The 14,465-nt window shown below is 55.2% G+C and overlaps 1 protein-coding gene and 1 non-coding gene across 2 annotated transcripts; one reads left to right on the forward strand and one right to left on the reverse strand.

Annotated features, from left to right (window-relative positions):
- Positions 1-8,349: 8,349 nt before the first annotated feature.
- Positions 8,350-13,072, reverse strand: PRR35 (proline rich 35). The gene is made up of 2 exons (XM_029049595.2): positions 11,550-13,072; positions 8,350-9,414 (listed from the first exon to the last, which is right to left on the reverse strand). The coding sequence occupies exons 1-2, from the start codon at positions 12,995-12,997 to the stop codon at positions 8,670-8,672; spliced, it is 2,193 nt and encodes a 730-aa protein (XP_028905428.1). The 5' UTR covers positions 12,998-13,072; the 3' UTR covers positions 8,350-8,669.
- A 972-nt stretch (positions 13,073-14,044) lies between these two features.
- On the forward strand, positions 14,045-14,181 carry LOC114806248. Its single transcript, XR_003754283.1, has one exon. It is a non-coding gene; the product is annotated as a small nucleolar RNA SNORA7 (small nucleolar RNA).
- The last annotated feature ends 284 nt before the right edge of the window (positions 14,182-14,465 follow it).

Consider the following 14,465-nt stretch of genomic DNA (forward strand, 5'->3'; position numbering starts at 1 on the left):
AGCGGTGGAGAGCCTCAACTGAGCTGGTTCTTCAGTCAATCGAGGGAATGTACTGAGCACCCACTGTGGGCAGAGCACTATATTAAGCCGTGGGAAGAGTAGAGTAGACTTAGAATCTATCAATAGTATGTAATGAGCTCCTAGTGTGGGCAGAGCACTAAGTAACTGCTTAGAAGAGTACTATACAACAGTATTAGCGGATATGTTCCCTGCCTTTAAACAAGCTTGCAGTGTAGAGTTCTTAACAAATATAATCATCATCATCATCATCATCATCCTCTCATTATTATTATGGCATTTGTTAAGCACTTACTTCTCCCCCACTTCAAAGGCTTGTTGAAGGCCCATCTCCTCCAGGAGGTCTTCCCTGACTAAGCCCTCCTCTCGTCTTCTCCTACTCCCTTCTGCACCGCTCTTATTTCTCTTTTATTCGTCCTCCCTCCCATTGCCACAGCACACGTATATATATCTGTAATTTATTTATTTATTTCTCTATTTATTTATATTCATGTCTGTCTCCCCCTCTAGACTGTGAGATCGTTGCGGGCAGGAATGTATCTGTTTGTTGTTATATTGTACTCTCCCAAACGCTTAGTACAGTGCTTTGCACACAGTGACAGCTCAATAAGTACTGTCGGTTGCATCAAAAACGGGTTTAAGCGTTGGGGGAGATACAAGTAATTATTGTATTAGTAAGCACTTAACAAAAACCATAATGATTATAGTAATTCTATGATTATTACGATAGTGTTTCTTCATTATTATGATGGTATTTGTGAAGCAATTACTATGATTATTATTTTTATTATTATTGCTGATGATTGAGCGGCAGCCCTGCGGAGGGGGCTGCAATGGACGACCTTAGCCACCAGGGGGCACTTCGGCTCCAACTATTCATTCATTCATTCAATCATATTTATTAAACGCTTTCTGTGTGCGGAGCACTGTACTAAGCGCTCAGCACTGCATTAACTTAGGGGCGGATTCAGACTCTGGGCCCTGAATGTGGAAGCAGCCCCCCGAGTTCACAGAGACCTGGAAGGAGCTCAAAAAGGTCTGGATCAAGGAATGGGGTCCAGGGAATTTTCCCTCCCCACCACCCAGGAAAAACTCCCTGTGTTGCCGTGTGATTGGGCAGACCTGCATGTGATATTAATAACTTACACTCCGATCCAGCCTGACTCACACCGTGTCATGTTGGGTGCTGAGGGTATTAGTGATCACGTGTGGGCACAGATGTGCGTGTGTGAACAAGCCTGCATGTTTGGGTGAGAGGATGTTTGCATGGGTTTGCCTGTGTGCACCTAAAGGTGTGTTTCTTTGCATAGTTGCACATGAATCTGTATTGTATATCTGTGGACCTGTGCCCCTGTGTTTGCATGTGCGTGTCTGCATGCATTTTGTGGGTATTCATTGAGAGACACCATGGTGTAGCTGTTGGGGGGCGCCCCAGGGTTGGGAGTCAGTGGCCCTGGGTTCTAATGCTACCACTGCCAAGTACCTGCTATGTGACCTGGGACAAGTCACTTTATTTCTCTGAGCCTCAGTTCCCTCATCTGTAAAATGGGATTTCAATATCAGTTCTCCCTCATCTTTAGATCAATTGATCAGTCAATGGTATGTATTGAGAGCTTACTACATGCAGAGCTCTGTACTGAGCACTTGGGAGAGTTCATTCATTACAACAGAATTAGCAGTCATGCTCCCTGCCCATAGCGAGTTTACAGTCTAGAGGGAGAGACAGACATTAATATTACTAAATAAGTAATTTATAATATATAATTTAAAGATATGAATGCAAGTGCTGTGGGGTTGGGGGTGGGGAGCATATCAATTGTCCAAAGGTCACAGATCCAAGAACATAGATGATGCAGAAGGTAGAGCGAGCTGGGGAAAAGCGATTGGGGAAGACCTCTTGAAGGAGATGTGACCTTAATAATGCTTTTCAGGTGGAGAGAATGGTGGTCTGGGGTATGGAGGTGAAGGGAGTTCCTGGCCAGGGCAAGGATGTGGGAAAGGGGTTGGCAGTGAGATAGATGAGATCAGGGCACAGTGAGTAGGCTGGCGCTAGAGGAGCAGAGTGTGCCGACTGGGCTACAGTAGGAGATGGGTGAGGTGAGGTAGCATGGGGTGAGCCGATTGAGGGCTTTAAAGCCAATGGTAAGGAGTTTATATAGGATGCGGATGGGCCTTTGGAGGTTCTCAAGGAATGGGGAGACACGGACTGAACATTTCTGCTGATAAACAAGCCATGCAGCAGAGCCAAGCATGGACCGGAGGGGGGAGAGATGGGAGGCCGGGAGGTCAGAGAAGAGGCAGATGCAGTAGACAAGGCGGGAAAGGATAAGTGGTTGGATCAGCATGAAGGCAGTTTGGATGAGAAGGAAAGGCAGATTTTAACAACGTTGTGAGGGTAGAACTGGCAGGATTTAGTGGCAAGATCGAATATGTGGGTGTAATGAGAGAGATGAGTCGAGGACAATGCCAAGGTTACGGGGTTGTGAGATAGGGAGGATAATAATGATAATAATTATGGTATTTGTTATGGGCCAGGCACTCGTCAGATTTGGCGAGAAAGTCACTGGTTACCTTTCTGGGAAGTGAAGGGGGCAGAGCCACTTTGGAGGGGATCTAAGAGAGAACTGGAAGAAGAGAATGTGAATGTGTCTGTTTATTGTTGGATTGTACTCTCCCAAAGGCTCAATACAGTACTCTGCATACAGTAAGCGCTCAATAAACACACCTGAATGAAAGAAGTGGAGACAGTGGGTGTGAACAATTCTTTTGAGAAGTTTAGAAAGAAATGGTAGAAGGGAGATGGATTGATAACTGGAGGGAGCCATGTGGTCCAGGGACGGGTTTCTTCAGGATAGGGGGTATAGAAGCATGTTTGAAAACACTGGGGAAGAAGGCTTTGGAAAGTGAACAGTTGAAGATGGCTGTCAAGGAGGGAAGAAGGAAGGGGGCGAGTGTTTTAAAAAGATATGAAGGGATGGGGTCAGAAGCACAGGTGAGAGGGGAGATTTAGAGAGGAGGCGGCAGGTTTCATCTTGAGTTGCTGCAGGGAACATAGGGAGAGTCCAAGAGGGTGGGGGACAGCGGGGTGACTGGAGAGGAACAGGGGAGATTTGAGGGAGATCACGCCTGATGGTTTCAGTTTTCTTGACGAAGTCTGTGGCCAGAGCATTAGGGGTGAAAGAGGTGGTGGGGGACGGGGGAGTACAGGAGGTGTGAGGTGAGGATAAATGTCTGGAAGAACTGGTGGGGGCCGTGGGTATGGATGGGAGTGAATTAGGAAGGAGAAGTACAGTTGCCGTGCAGCGGAGAGAGCCGAACTGAAGCAGATTAAGAATTAATTTAAGACTGTGAGCTCCGTGAGGGAGAGGGACTGTGTGAGAACTGATTACCCTGTGTCTGCCCCAGTTCTTAGTTCAGTGCTTGGGAGAGTGTAAGCACTGAGCAAACACCATAATAATCATTCTAATTTTTTTATTGTATTTGTTAAGCGCTTACTATGTGCCAAGCACTGTACTAAGCACTGGGGTACCAACAAGACAATCAGGCCATGTCCCACATGGGGCTCACAATCTTAATCTCCATTTTTACAGATGAGGTAACTGAGGGTCAGGGAAGTCACTTGCCTAAGTTCACACAGCAGACAATTGGCAGAGCTGGAATTAGAACCCAGATCCTTTTTTAACGGTATTTGTTAAGTGCTTACTATGTGTCATACACTGTTATAAGCGCTGGAATAGATATGAGTTAATTAGGTTGGACACTGTCCCTGTCCCGCATGGGACTCACAATCTAAGTACGAGGGAGAATGGGAGAACTGAGGCACAGAAAAGTTAAGTGACTTGCCCAAGGTCACACTGCAAGCATTCAGTGGAGCAGGGATTAGAACCCAGGCCCCCTGACTCTCAGGCCTATGGTCTTTCCATGAGGCCGCGCTGCTTCGGGTTTACCTATGGAGAAGCAGCGTGGTGTGGTGGATAGAGCACGGGGCTGGGAATCAGAAGGTCATGGGTTCTAATTCCGGCTACACCTCTTGTCTGCTATGTGGCCTTGGGCAAGTCACTTCACTTCTCTGGGCCTCAGTTACCTCATCTGTCAGATGGGGATTGAGACTGCGAGCCCCAAGTGGGACAGGGACCATGTCCAGTCCAGTTTGTTTGTATCCACTCTAGAGCTGAGTACAGTGCCTGGCACATAGTAAACACTTTACAAATACCATAATAATAATTATATACAAATGTACAAGAAGCCATATTTGCATGCATGTATAAGTGTATGTACGTGCAGTTGTGCACATGCCAGTCTGCAGGCATGGGTGTGGAGGTCTCTTTGTGCGTGATTGTGAATGCACGTGGACCCGTGGATGTGTGAATGCACACACGTGTGTGAACATGTGGGAAGAATGTGCAACTCGGGGCTGAGGGGAGAAGCTGAAAATGTTCATGCTGGTCTCCCAGCCAGCCACAGAGAGGCCCTGCAGTCTAGGCGTGGCTTCTCCTTTAAGACTCCGCAGCTAAAGCCGGGAATCAGGAGCCCCCCACCCTGAGATCCAGCACCAGAACTCCCCACTCTGCCATCCCCGCAATGAGCCTGATGGCTGGTTCCATCTCCCTGGTCTAGCCTCGATCCCTTCTGCTGAAGGAAGAGTCTGTTTCCCAGCACCAGCGGCCCTGCCTGATGGGTGGGCTTCTCTAGGGGAGCTCGAGTAAGGGTTTTGGGGGGCCTGTAGGAGGAGGGGCCAGGCAGGCTCCACTCCTCGGGGACCTGGGGAACGATGAGATCCCGGTCGGGGAAGGGGAGATCTAGAACTCGCTACCTCAGGTGTTCTGGAAAGGTGTGTGTGGAGGGTGGGGGTGGTCATCCCCGGAAGCCAGGGGGCAAACCCACCTGATCCAGCTTTACCCCCCAGCGGGAGGCCACCCTCAACCCAGAGCTCCCCCAGGCACGGGTGCCCCCAGGGGGTGGGTTTGGGCCAGCGGAAAGGTGACTCGGTGGGTCCTCCCCCCAAACCGCTCAGCTTGGAGGCACCAGCTGTGGGAACGGGAAGCCGAGGGCCCGGGCGTCCGGCCGGCTGTGACAGGCGCGATGGCTATCAGCCCGGCCGCCTGGAAAGGAGCGGTAGAGGCCGCCGCCTATCAGATGCCGCAGGTGGACCGAACGGCCGGACGGGCGGCAGCGCTGGAGTCAGCCGGGGACCTCCGGGCCCAGATGGAGGCAGGATAACCCTCCGGCTTGGGGAGAGGGGGCGGGGGGCAGGGAACTCCTTCCAACTGGTAATTGCAATGCAAAGCCAAATGCTTAGGCCTGTGGAACTGGGTTTTTTGGGCCCCCAGGATGGAGATTTCTCTGAAAAGGCAGTGGCGGGGCGGGAGGGGAGCGGTTTCTCCTCAGCAACCGTCCCCAGGCCTGTCCTGAATGAGCTGAGTTAATTCCTGGACACCTTCTCTGGTGCCACCCGGGCAGCCCAATTCGGCGCAGGCTCCTACGTGGGCCAGGGGAAGGGGATCGAGGGAGCTGGGGGGAGGGGACTTGGAGGGAAAGGGACAGATGGCAGGAGGGCAGTGGAACCCTGCTTGGGCGACCCGGAGAAGGCACGTTCCCAGTGACTGGCCCAGGGCCTGTGGCTCATGACCTTCTCTGACAGGGCCCTGGCCTCTCCCAGACAGAGGTCCGTGGGGATCGGTGAGGTCCTGGGGTCTGGCCTTGGTCTCCCTTGACGCTCCTGCCTCCTCTCTCTGAATCCAGGGGGGCCCATATGATCCTGGTAGGCTCATAGGCCTCTCGTCCTCTAGACTGTAAGCTCCCTGTGGTCAAGGAACTCTGTTATCATGTACCCTTCTAAGGGTACACACCCTTAGCCACACCCAGGAAGTGCTAGAATAAATACGATTGATTGGTTGATCGATTGCTTTGGTCAAACCAGTCAACTTTCCCAATGCTTCCGCAGGGCCTGGGGGACACAGGGGTCAAGGACCCCATTAAATCTTCCCAAGGTTCAAGCCAACGGCTTTGAGCGACCCTGAGGGGAAATGGCCAGGACAGACGCCCTCCCCAGGACCCCTAGTATCATGGCGTTGAGTAGCTCAATGGCCCTGGCCATGAGCCGTGGCTGCCCATTCTGCACTGCCCCATGGCTCTCAGCCCTAACTTTGGCCCCGGCTTCAGATGGTAAGCAAGGTAAGTCATCACCTTGGAGCTATGCATGATCGGGAGCTGGCAAGAGCCCTTCAAAGATGATGGTCTAGAGGTATTTCCCCAAGATGGCAGCCATAAGGGACTTTCCAAAAATGGTGGTCGTGCGGCACTTCCCAAAGATGGCAGTGGGACAGAAGCGGTCTGTTAGCCAGACGTAAGTTGAGTTCCTGGAGCCGAGCCGCTGGGCCGTTTGGTTGAAGTGGGGGTGCAACCGGAGCTGCAGTAGAGAACGTTTTGCTGCAAAATGCTGCCTTCCGTGTGCCGCATGACCTAATCACATCATCTGGGTTGGAGCAGGGGGTGTTGCACGTCCAAAGCCGGCTCTGCTTGGCTGGGACCCAAGGCAGTGAGCAAGAGAGCAGGTCGCCCACCCCCACGTCCCACTCCGGCTGGAACCTCACCTCCTGACTCTGGCTGGGTTGCGCGTTGCAGGGTGGGAGAGAGGCAGGCAGCAAGATCCAGGATGGCAGACCCTGGCACCCCAGGGGCGTCTGAGGAACCAGGGCCCCCACAGCCTCTGAGCTGGACGTGGCTTTGTATTTTCACAGTCTGCAAACCGTGGACAATAAATAGCAAGACACCAGAACACGACCCCTGCCCCTTCCGCCCACCCCTGTTCCCATTCCCCGCCCTTGAATCGACAGCAGCCAGCGGCTAGGACTGAGCATATCCACTCCCTAAGCCCAAGGAAGGACCACCAGCTGGGGTCTGGCGACCCCCAGGCAAGCACCCTCTCTTCCCTGAGGGACCCAGGGTTTCCGATCTGGCTGCGGCCCAAAGCACCAGGCCCGGATTGGGGTCGTAACTCGATAGCCCCGCCCACTGCCTCGGGTCAGGGAGTGGGACTCAGCGGCTGAAGGCTCCCCTTCTTCCAGCATCCCCCAACAAGTCCGATCTGGGATGTGGACCCACCCGGATCTCGTGGCCAAGCCCACCCTTCCCGCAAACAGCATCGGTGGGAACTCTGGAGCCTGCAGGCCCAGCGGTCCGGGTCCTGGATGGCGTCAGGGTGGAGGTGGGGATCTGGGGGTAGCCACCCGCTGCTCAGCATTTCCGGGATCTGCTCTCCGTGGAGACGCCACCTGGGCCAGTGGCCCCTATCTGAGCCTCTCTCTGCCCCGACCAGACACCCCTGTTCCCCCGATCTGAGCCCTGCTCTGTCCCTGTCCAAACTCCACTCTGCCCCATCTGAGCCCCGACTCTGCCCTCCTCTGAACCCTGCTCTGCTCCTGTTCAGAGGTGTGGCTGGGGACTGGCTCCTTGACATGGGACTCCCATCTCCAGTCTGATTCTGTGGGAACCATCCTGGCCTGACAGCTGAACGACGCTTCGAGGCCCCCGCCACCCACCCCCTTGGAGAGGTTGGGGTGACAGACTGGAGAGAGGAGACTCTGAGCCTTGGCTGGCAGAGAGGGTGGGGGCAGTGGCGGAGGCTGGGAGGAGCCAGGGCCCCCCACAGTTGGGGGCAAGGGGATCTGAGTGACCAGAGGGCACTTTCTGCCAGGACAGTGGGTCCATGGCAAAGGGAGAGGGTAGAGGAGGTGGGGGAAAATCCCTGCAGGGAGACAGGGGATGGAGTCAGGGCTGACCTGAGGGAGAAGAGATTTTTGGGACTGACCACACAGTTGCCCACGATGCCAAGGTGCTTGAATCCCCCTCCTTGGGTCTCTTTTCCCGCTTGGGATCAGAGAGGGGCCCAGCAGAGCCTGATCAGAGCCTTGGGACTTGAGTCTCTCAGAGTGTTCAGAACCAGGAGAAAGTCCTTCCATCTTAGCCTCCCCGGCGAGCTGGGCAGGGGGACACCAATCCCCTGGAAAAAGTCGGAGGGGAGTCCAGGGTCCCTTGGGTGGGGGGTTGGGGGGGACTCGGTCAGGCCAAGAATCCTGCTGTGGCTTCCATCCTTGCCTCTGGGGGCTGGTGGAGCCCTCCGGGGGTGAAGCGGGGGGCCCTGTATCCCCGTCAGTAGGTTCAATGGTCTGGGGTTCAGCTCTGAGCCCTGAATAGCGGGAAGAGGTGGGGGAAGGGGAGCTCCTGGAAACCATGGATCTAATCAGGGAGTCACAGGCAGGACTCCGAGGCTTCTGGGATGAGTCCCCTCACCCCCACCCCTCCCACCCCACCCAGCCCAAGGCCCTCAGACATGCCAAGGGGAGCCAGTCCCCTCCTAAGCTCCCTGTCTAGACTGTAAGCTCCCTGTGGGTGGGAAACACGTCTACCAACTCTGTTATATTCTACGCTCACAGTAAGCACTCAATAAATACCATTGTTTGATTAATTGGTGGCTGGAGAAGAGGGGGCATCAGTTCACTTCTGAGGGGGAGGGAGGGAAGGGCTGTTTGACTCCTTCCTAGAGGATGAAGGAGGGAAAGAGGGGAGGCTGGGGCCCGGGTGGGAGAGACAAGGGCCGTGTGAGAAAGCAAAGTGCACAAGGCCGGGCAGGGAGGGGCCCTGGGTGACAGTCAGGGGTCAGGGAGACCCATGGAGCCGCCGCTCCCCGGACCGCAGCACAGGACCCCCCGACAGCCCGGGGACCCCTCCTCGCGCATGGACAGCGGGGGGACGGGGGGTCCGGCCCGGCCGTCGGCACAGAGAAGGACGCTGGAGTCAGCCTCGCACTTGGTGGTGTGACCGCAGAGGGGCCCCACGGCCTGGCGGATCTCCAGAGGGAAGGCCGGCGCCCCGGCGGGAGGCTCCGGCGAGGCCGAGACCCCTTCCGCTCGGCCTGTCTGCGGCAGGAGCTCCAGGATCTTCTCCCGCTCCCAGCCCCCGGCCCCCGGGCCCCTACCCCTGGGCCCTGCGCCTCCCAGCTTCCCGGTGGCCTGCTCCTCCCCGGCCGGGGGCTCCTTCTTCAGTGACAGATCCAGGGGTCCCTCAGGTGGCCGGGTGGCCCGCTCTAGGGCCTGGTGGATGCGGAGCAGTTCTCTCTGGATCTCCACCAGCTGCTCCCTCAGGGGCTTCTGGGCTGGCCCGTCCTCGTCAGCGAGGTCTGAGAGCTTCTTCTCCACCGTCTGGTAGGCCCCCAGGGTCCGGGACAGCTCCCCGGACAGAAGCGCTGTGGTCCCCGCTGGCTGGTCCATCGTTGAGCCCCCCGGGGGCAGCACCCCCAGGACCCCGGGGTCCTCATCACTGGGGGGCTGGCAGCAGGGGACGTCTGAGGCCCAAGGACGGGGGGGCTTGGGTAGCCGGACTGGGCCAGCCTGAATGCTGTGTGTGAGGAGGAGGAGAAGGATGGTTAGTAAGTAGTAAACCAACGTGACCTAGTGGGAAGAACCCGGACCTGGGAGTCAGAGGACCAGGGTTCTAATCCCAGCTCCCCTACTTGTCTGCTGTGTGACCTTGGGCAAGTCACTTCACTTCTCTGGGCCTCAGTTCCTTCATTTATAAAATGGGGATTCAATACCTGTTCTCCCTTCTACTTACAGTTTGAGCCTCATGTGGGACCTGACGATTTTATATCTCCACCTCAGTGGTTAGTACAGTGCTTGACACATAGTAAGCACTTAAAAAATACAACAATTATTATTATTAATGATTAAGGCAGGAAGGGAAGAGGAGTGGGAGGAAGCTGGCATGTCCATGTGGGAAATGGTACCTTGGCCCGGGTCTGCCAGCTGGGCCCTCACCCCCAACCCCCAACCCCCTGCTGCCCCATTCACCGTGAGGACCCTTCAGCCTTAATTAAAATCTCCTGGAGGTTGAACAGGATCCTAAGAAGTCATCTAGTCCTTTTCCCTGCCACCGGATGGCCAGGGCAGAATCTCATACCACTTGGAGCCAACCTTCTGCCAAGCCCAGCTCTGTGTACCAGAGACATGCCTGGTATGGAGGTGGGGAGGAGAGAGAGAGAGAGAGAGAGAGAGAGAGAGTGCGAGAGAGGAGAAGCAGCATAGCTTATTGGAAAGAGCACTGGCTTGGGAGTCAGAGGATGTGGGTTCTAATCCTGGTTCTGCCACTTGTCTACTGAGTGATCTTGGGCAAGCCACTTAATTTCTCTGTGCTTCGGGTACCTCATCTGTAAAACGGGGATTAAGACTGTGAGCCCAATGTGGGGCAATCTGATTACCTTGTATCTACTCCCAGCATTGAGAACAGTGCTTTTCACATAGTAAGCACTCAATAAATACCATAAATTTTATTTTTAGAGAGGCTGAGGCAGACAGAGACCAAGAGAGAGACAGAGATAGACAGTGAGAGAGACAGAAAGGAAGGGAATCAGCGACTCCTGGGCCCCATTCCATGGCCTGCGGTTGGTTGCAAAGGACCCTGCTGGAACCCACCTCAGAGTCAGAATTGGAACCCAGGCGTCTTCATGCTCTCCTGCAGCTCCAGAGGGATGAGAGACAGGCAGGGGAGAGGGAGACAACCAGAGGACCGGAGGAAGGAGAGGGAAGGCCAGAGAGGAGAGTCACAAAGACAAGGAGGGAGGAGAAGAGAGGGAGGAGAGAGACACAGGCGAAGGGACAGAGACAGCAAGAGGGTCCCCGGGGGGGGGGGGGAAGAGACTGAGAAAAAACATGGGGAAAGGGAGGAGTGGGGTTGAGGTGAGCCAGGCAGAAGTTGAGCAATGATGCTAAAACCTCCAGGAAGTCTAAAGGGGCTAGCAGATGGATTCTCTCCCTCTCCCCTCCTTCCCCCCTTCCCCACCCCAACCTGTAACTGCCACCCTTGCAAGACCTGCCCAATCTTAGGAAATCTCTCTCACTGATGGTTCGGGCCAGAATGCTCTCCCTCCTCTTGCTCCACCCCGCCAGCAGGCAGCAGCAGCAGCTCCCACCCATCCAAACAGTGGCGGGGGCCCAGAAGCTCTGAGCTACGGCTGCTGGGTAGACCTCCGGGGGGTCGAGGCCTGTGATCGGGTTCTATTGACCGGACAATCAAAGACTTTATGGGTGATTGGAAGGTGGGAAGGAGAGAGGAAGAGAGGGAGAGAGAGACAGCCAGAAGGGGGATGAAGTGAGAGATGAGTGGGAGGGAGAGAGACCCATCCCCTCTCTGAGCCTCAGTTTCCTTAGTTATTTGGAGGAGAGAAGTGGACAGGGAGGGGTCGGAGGGACATCTCTAGCCACAGTCTCTCACTCCCACTTCATCTTCTCTCTCCACACCTGGAGGAAGGGCTAGCCTAGTCTCTCCATTTTACAGATGGGGAAACTGAGCCCCCCAAAACCTCGATGATGTACTCCCTCTGCTGAGACCCCACTGTCCCCCCAGCTGGGCCAGGGTAGACCCCTTGGACCCCGTCCTCACCGCCGGCCGATGCCCGCAGGCTCCACCCCGGAGCCAGCCTTGTTTCTGGGCACCGGGAGCGAGGAACTTTCCCCCCAAGCCCCTGGGCACCTCACCTGTGATGGGGGCTGGACTTCCCAATCGAGGGGAGCTCGGATGGCGGGAGGTTCCTCGAGAAGGAGGGGCCGGTCCCAGACGACAACTTCCTCTTCAAGAAACCTCCGGGAATGCTGGGGGTCTCTGGGCCCGGAGCGGCCTCCGGCTTGGGATCCCCGGCCAGCAAAGTGGTGCCATCTCTGTCCGCTGGGAGGCCATCACCGGTCTCACGGGGGAGCTTCCCATTCAGGCCGCTGCCCGTAGGATCCCCCTTCTCCGGGCCCAACCTCCTCCCCATGTCTTCCTCCTCCACGTCTTCCCCTTCCTCCCCGGAAGCCTGCTGGGGGACCTCACGCAGACTCCGGGGCCAGAGGGAACCCTCCTTTGGGGTAGGTACCTTGAGAAACCCGGCCTTGGGCAGCGCAAAGGGTCCCTTCGCCGGCAGGGTGGCCGTGGTCATCGTGGGGGTCTCGGGCTTCCTGGCGGGCGCCCCCAAGGCCTGCTCAAAGAGCAGTGGGTAGTAGAAGCGGGGCAGGAAAGCGGGCCTGTCCGGGCCGGGCTGGGCCTGGAAGGGGGTCGGGGCTGGGGAGGCCAGGAAAGGCAGCTGGGCCACGTGGGGGTGAGCCACGGCCCCACCCACCACAGAGGGGCCCAGGTAGGAGAAGAGGCCCGGGTGGTTCAAGGGGTAGTTGATGCCCAGGACGGAGAGGCTGTGGCCCTGGGGCTCATGGTAGTCACTGTAGGCCGGTGGGGGGTAGCAGGGGATGATGGGACGGTCAGAGTTTTGAGGGGAGATGTCCTGAGCCCCTCGCCTGGGTCCGGGGACGGCCCGCTTCCACTGCTCCACCGGGGGTCCCCTGCCCCCGGAGGAGCCCTTTGACACCCTGCCTGGCAATGGGACCCTGGCATCTCCCATGAGGGCCACCGACTCAGGCCCCACCCCTCCGGGGTTCTTCAGGGAAACAACATCAGCGATAAGGAACTCGGGCGGTGGCTCCCTCTCCGGCTCGAGGCCTAGGAGTAGGGCACCGCTGCGGCCGCCCCCCTCGGCCTTCCTCTGGCTAGGCCCCTCCCCCGGGCCCCCCTGGAGAAAGGCCCCAGCCCCTGCGCTCCCCCCAGTCCCGGCAGCCCCCGACTTGGCGGGACCCCCGCCCACGTCTCCCTCCACCTCTCCCGCCTCGCCGCCACGCCGACCGCGGGCGGGAAGGAGCCGGAGGTCAGGGGTCAGTGTGGTCCCCTTCCTGTACGACCAGTCATTGTCAATGAGCAGGGACAGCGAGTTCTTGCACAGGCTGTACTTCATGTGATTGTACAGGTGGGACTTCTCCATGCACGTGAAGGGGCACTGGAAGCATTTATAGTTGTACGGTTTCCCCCACGGGCGGGGGATGTAGTGTGGCTTCTTGGGCTTCCGCTCTTTGGGTTTGAAGACCGAGCTCAGCCGGCAGCTCCCGTCGTCCTTCGACATGGTGGGGTGGAGAGCTGGGGGCGGAGGACGTGGAGGGCGGGTGGAACCTCAGCGGGTCTCTTCGGGAGCCATCGACTGACCTGCGGGGAGAGAGGGAGAGCCAAGCTCCTCATCCTCTGCACCCTCGTCGTCATCCACGTCTTCCTCCTCCATAGTCATTGTCATCCACGTTATCATACTAATGATGTCTATACATCTATAATTCTATCTGTCTATACTGATGCTATTGATGCCTCTCTACTTGTTTTGTTTTGTTTTGCTGTCTGTCTCCCCTCTTCTAGACAGTGATCCCGTCGTTGGGTAGGGATTGTCTCCCTTTGTTGCCAAAATGAATTTTCCATGCACTTAGTACAGTGCTCTGCACACAGTAAGCTCTCAATAAATACGATTGAATGAATGAATGAATCATCGCCACGTCGTTATTATCATCATCCCTATCATCATCATCATCCACTCAATCATTCATTCAATCATATTTATTGAGCACTTAGTGTAGGCAGAGCACTGTATTAATCTCTTGGGAAATACAATTCAGCAAAAAATAGAGACAATCCCTGCCCACAAGGGGTTCACAGTCTAGAAGGTGAGAGACAGACATCAAAACAAGTAAATGGGCATCAATAGTATCAGTATCAATAAATAGAATTTATAAATGATAATAATAATAATTATGGTATTTGTTAAGCGCTTACTATGTGCCAAGAACTGTTTTAAGCACTGGGGTAGATACAGGGTAATCAGGTGGTCCCACATGGGGCTCACACTTTTAATCCCCATTTTACAGATGAGGTAACCGAGGCACAGAGAGGTGAAGTGACTTGCCCAAGGTCACACAGCAGACAAGTGGCAGAGCTGTGATTAGAACCCACCTCCTCTGACTCCCAAGCCCGGGCTCTTTACCCTAGGCCACACTGCTCCTGCTATATATATATATATATATATATATATATATATATATATATATGCTATATACAAATCTTTCATAAAATAGAATAAATAAAAAGATAAACAAAATAAATAGAATTATAAATATGTACATATATACATCGCCTCTCAGGGTCACACCTGGGGAGTTTACAGACTCTACCAGTCTCGGCTATGGGAGGGAGAGTCAAGCAGAGACTTACCCATTCCATTCCTAGCTTGGGCAGTGGCTAGCGAATGGAAGGCAATCTGCTACAAGTCCAAACTCACCCATGCTGGGCAGCAGCGGCATGGGAGAGAGTCAAGGGTGGAGACTCGAGTTTACTGCACGGAAGGCGACAATGGTAAGCCACTTCTTTATTTTTACCAAGAAAACTCTACAGATCCACTACCAGAACGATTGTGGATGGACAGAGGGGCGTTCTGGGAGAGATGTGTCCTGGTGTTGCTACGGGTCGTAAATAACTTGACGGTATAAGACAAGACATATATATATACACACAAGTGTTGGTGTGGCCATCACCAGCCTCAACATCTGCATCGT

Source organism: Ornithorhynchus anatinus, chromosome 21 (genome assembly GCF_004115215.2).
Source record: "Ornithorhynchus anatinus isolate Pmale09 chromosome 21, mOrnAna1.pri.v4, whole genome shotgun sequence".
Taxonomy (NCBI): Eukaryota; Metazoa; Chordata; class Mammalia; order Monotremata; family Ornithorhynchidae; genus Ornithorhynchus; species Ornithorhynchus anatinus.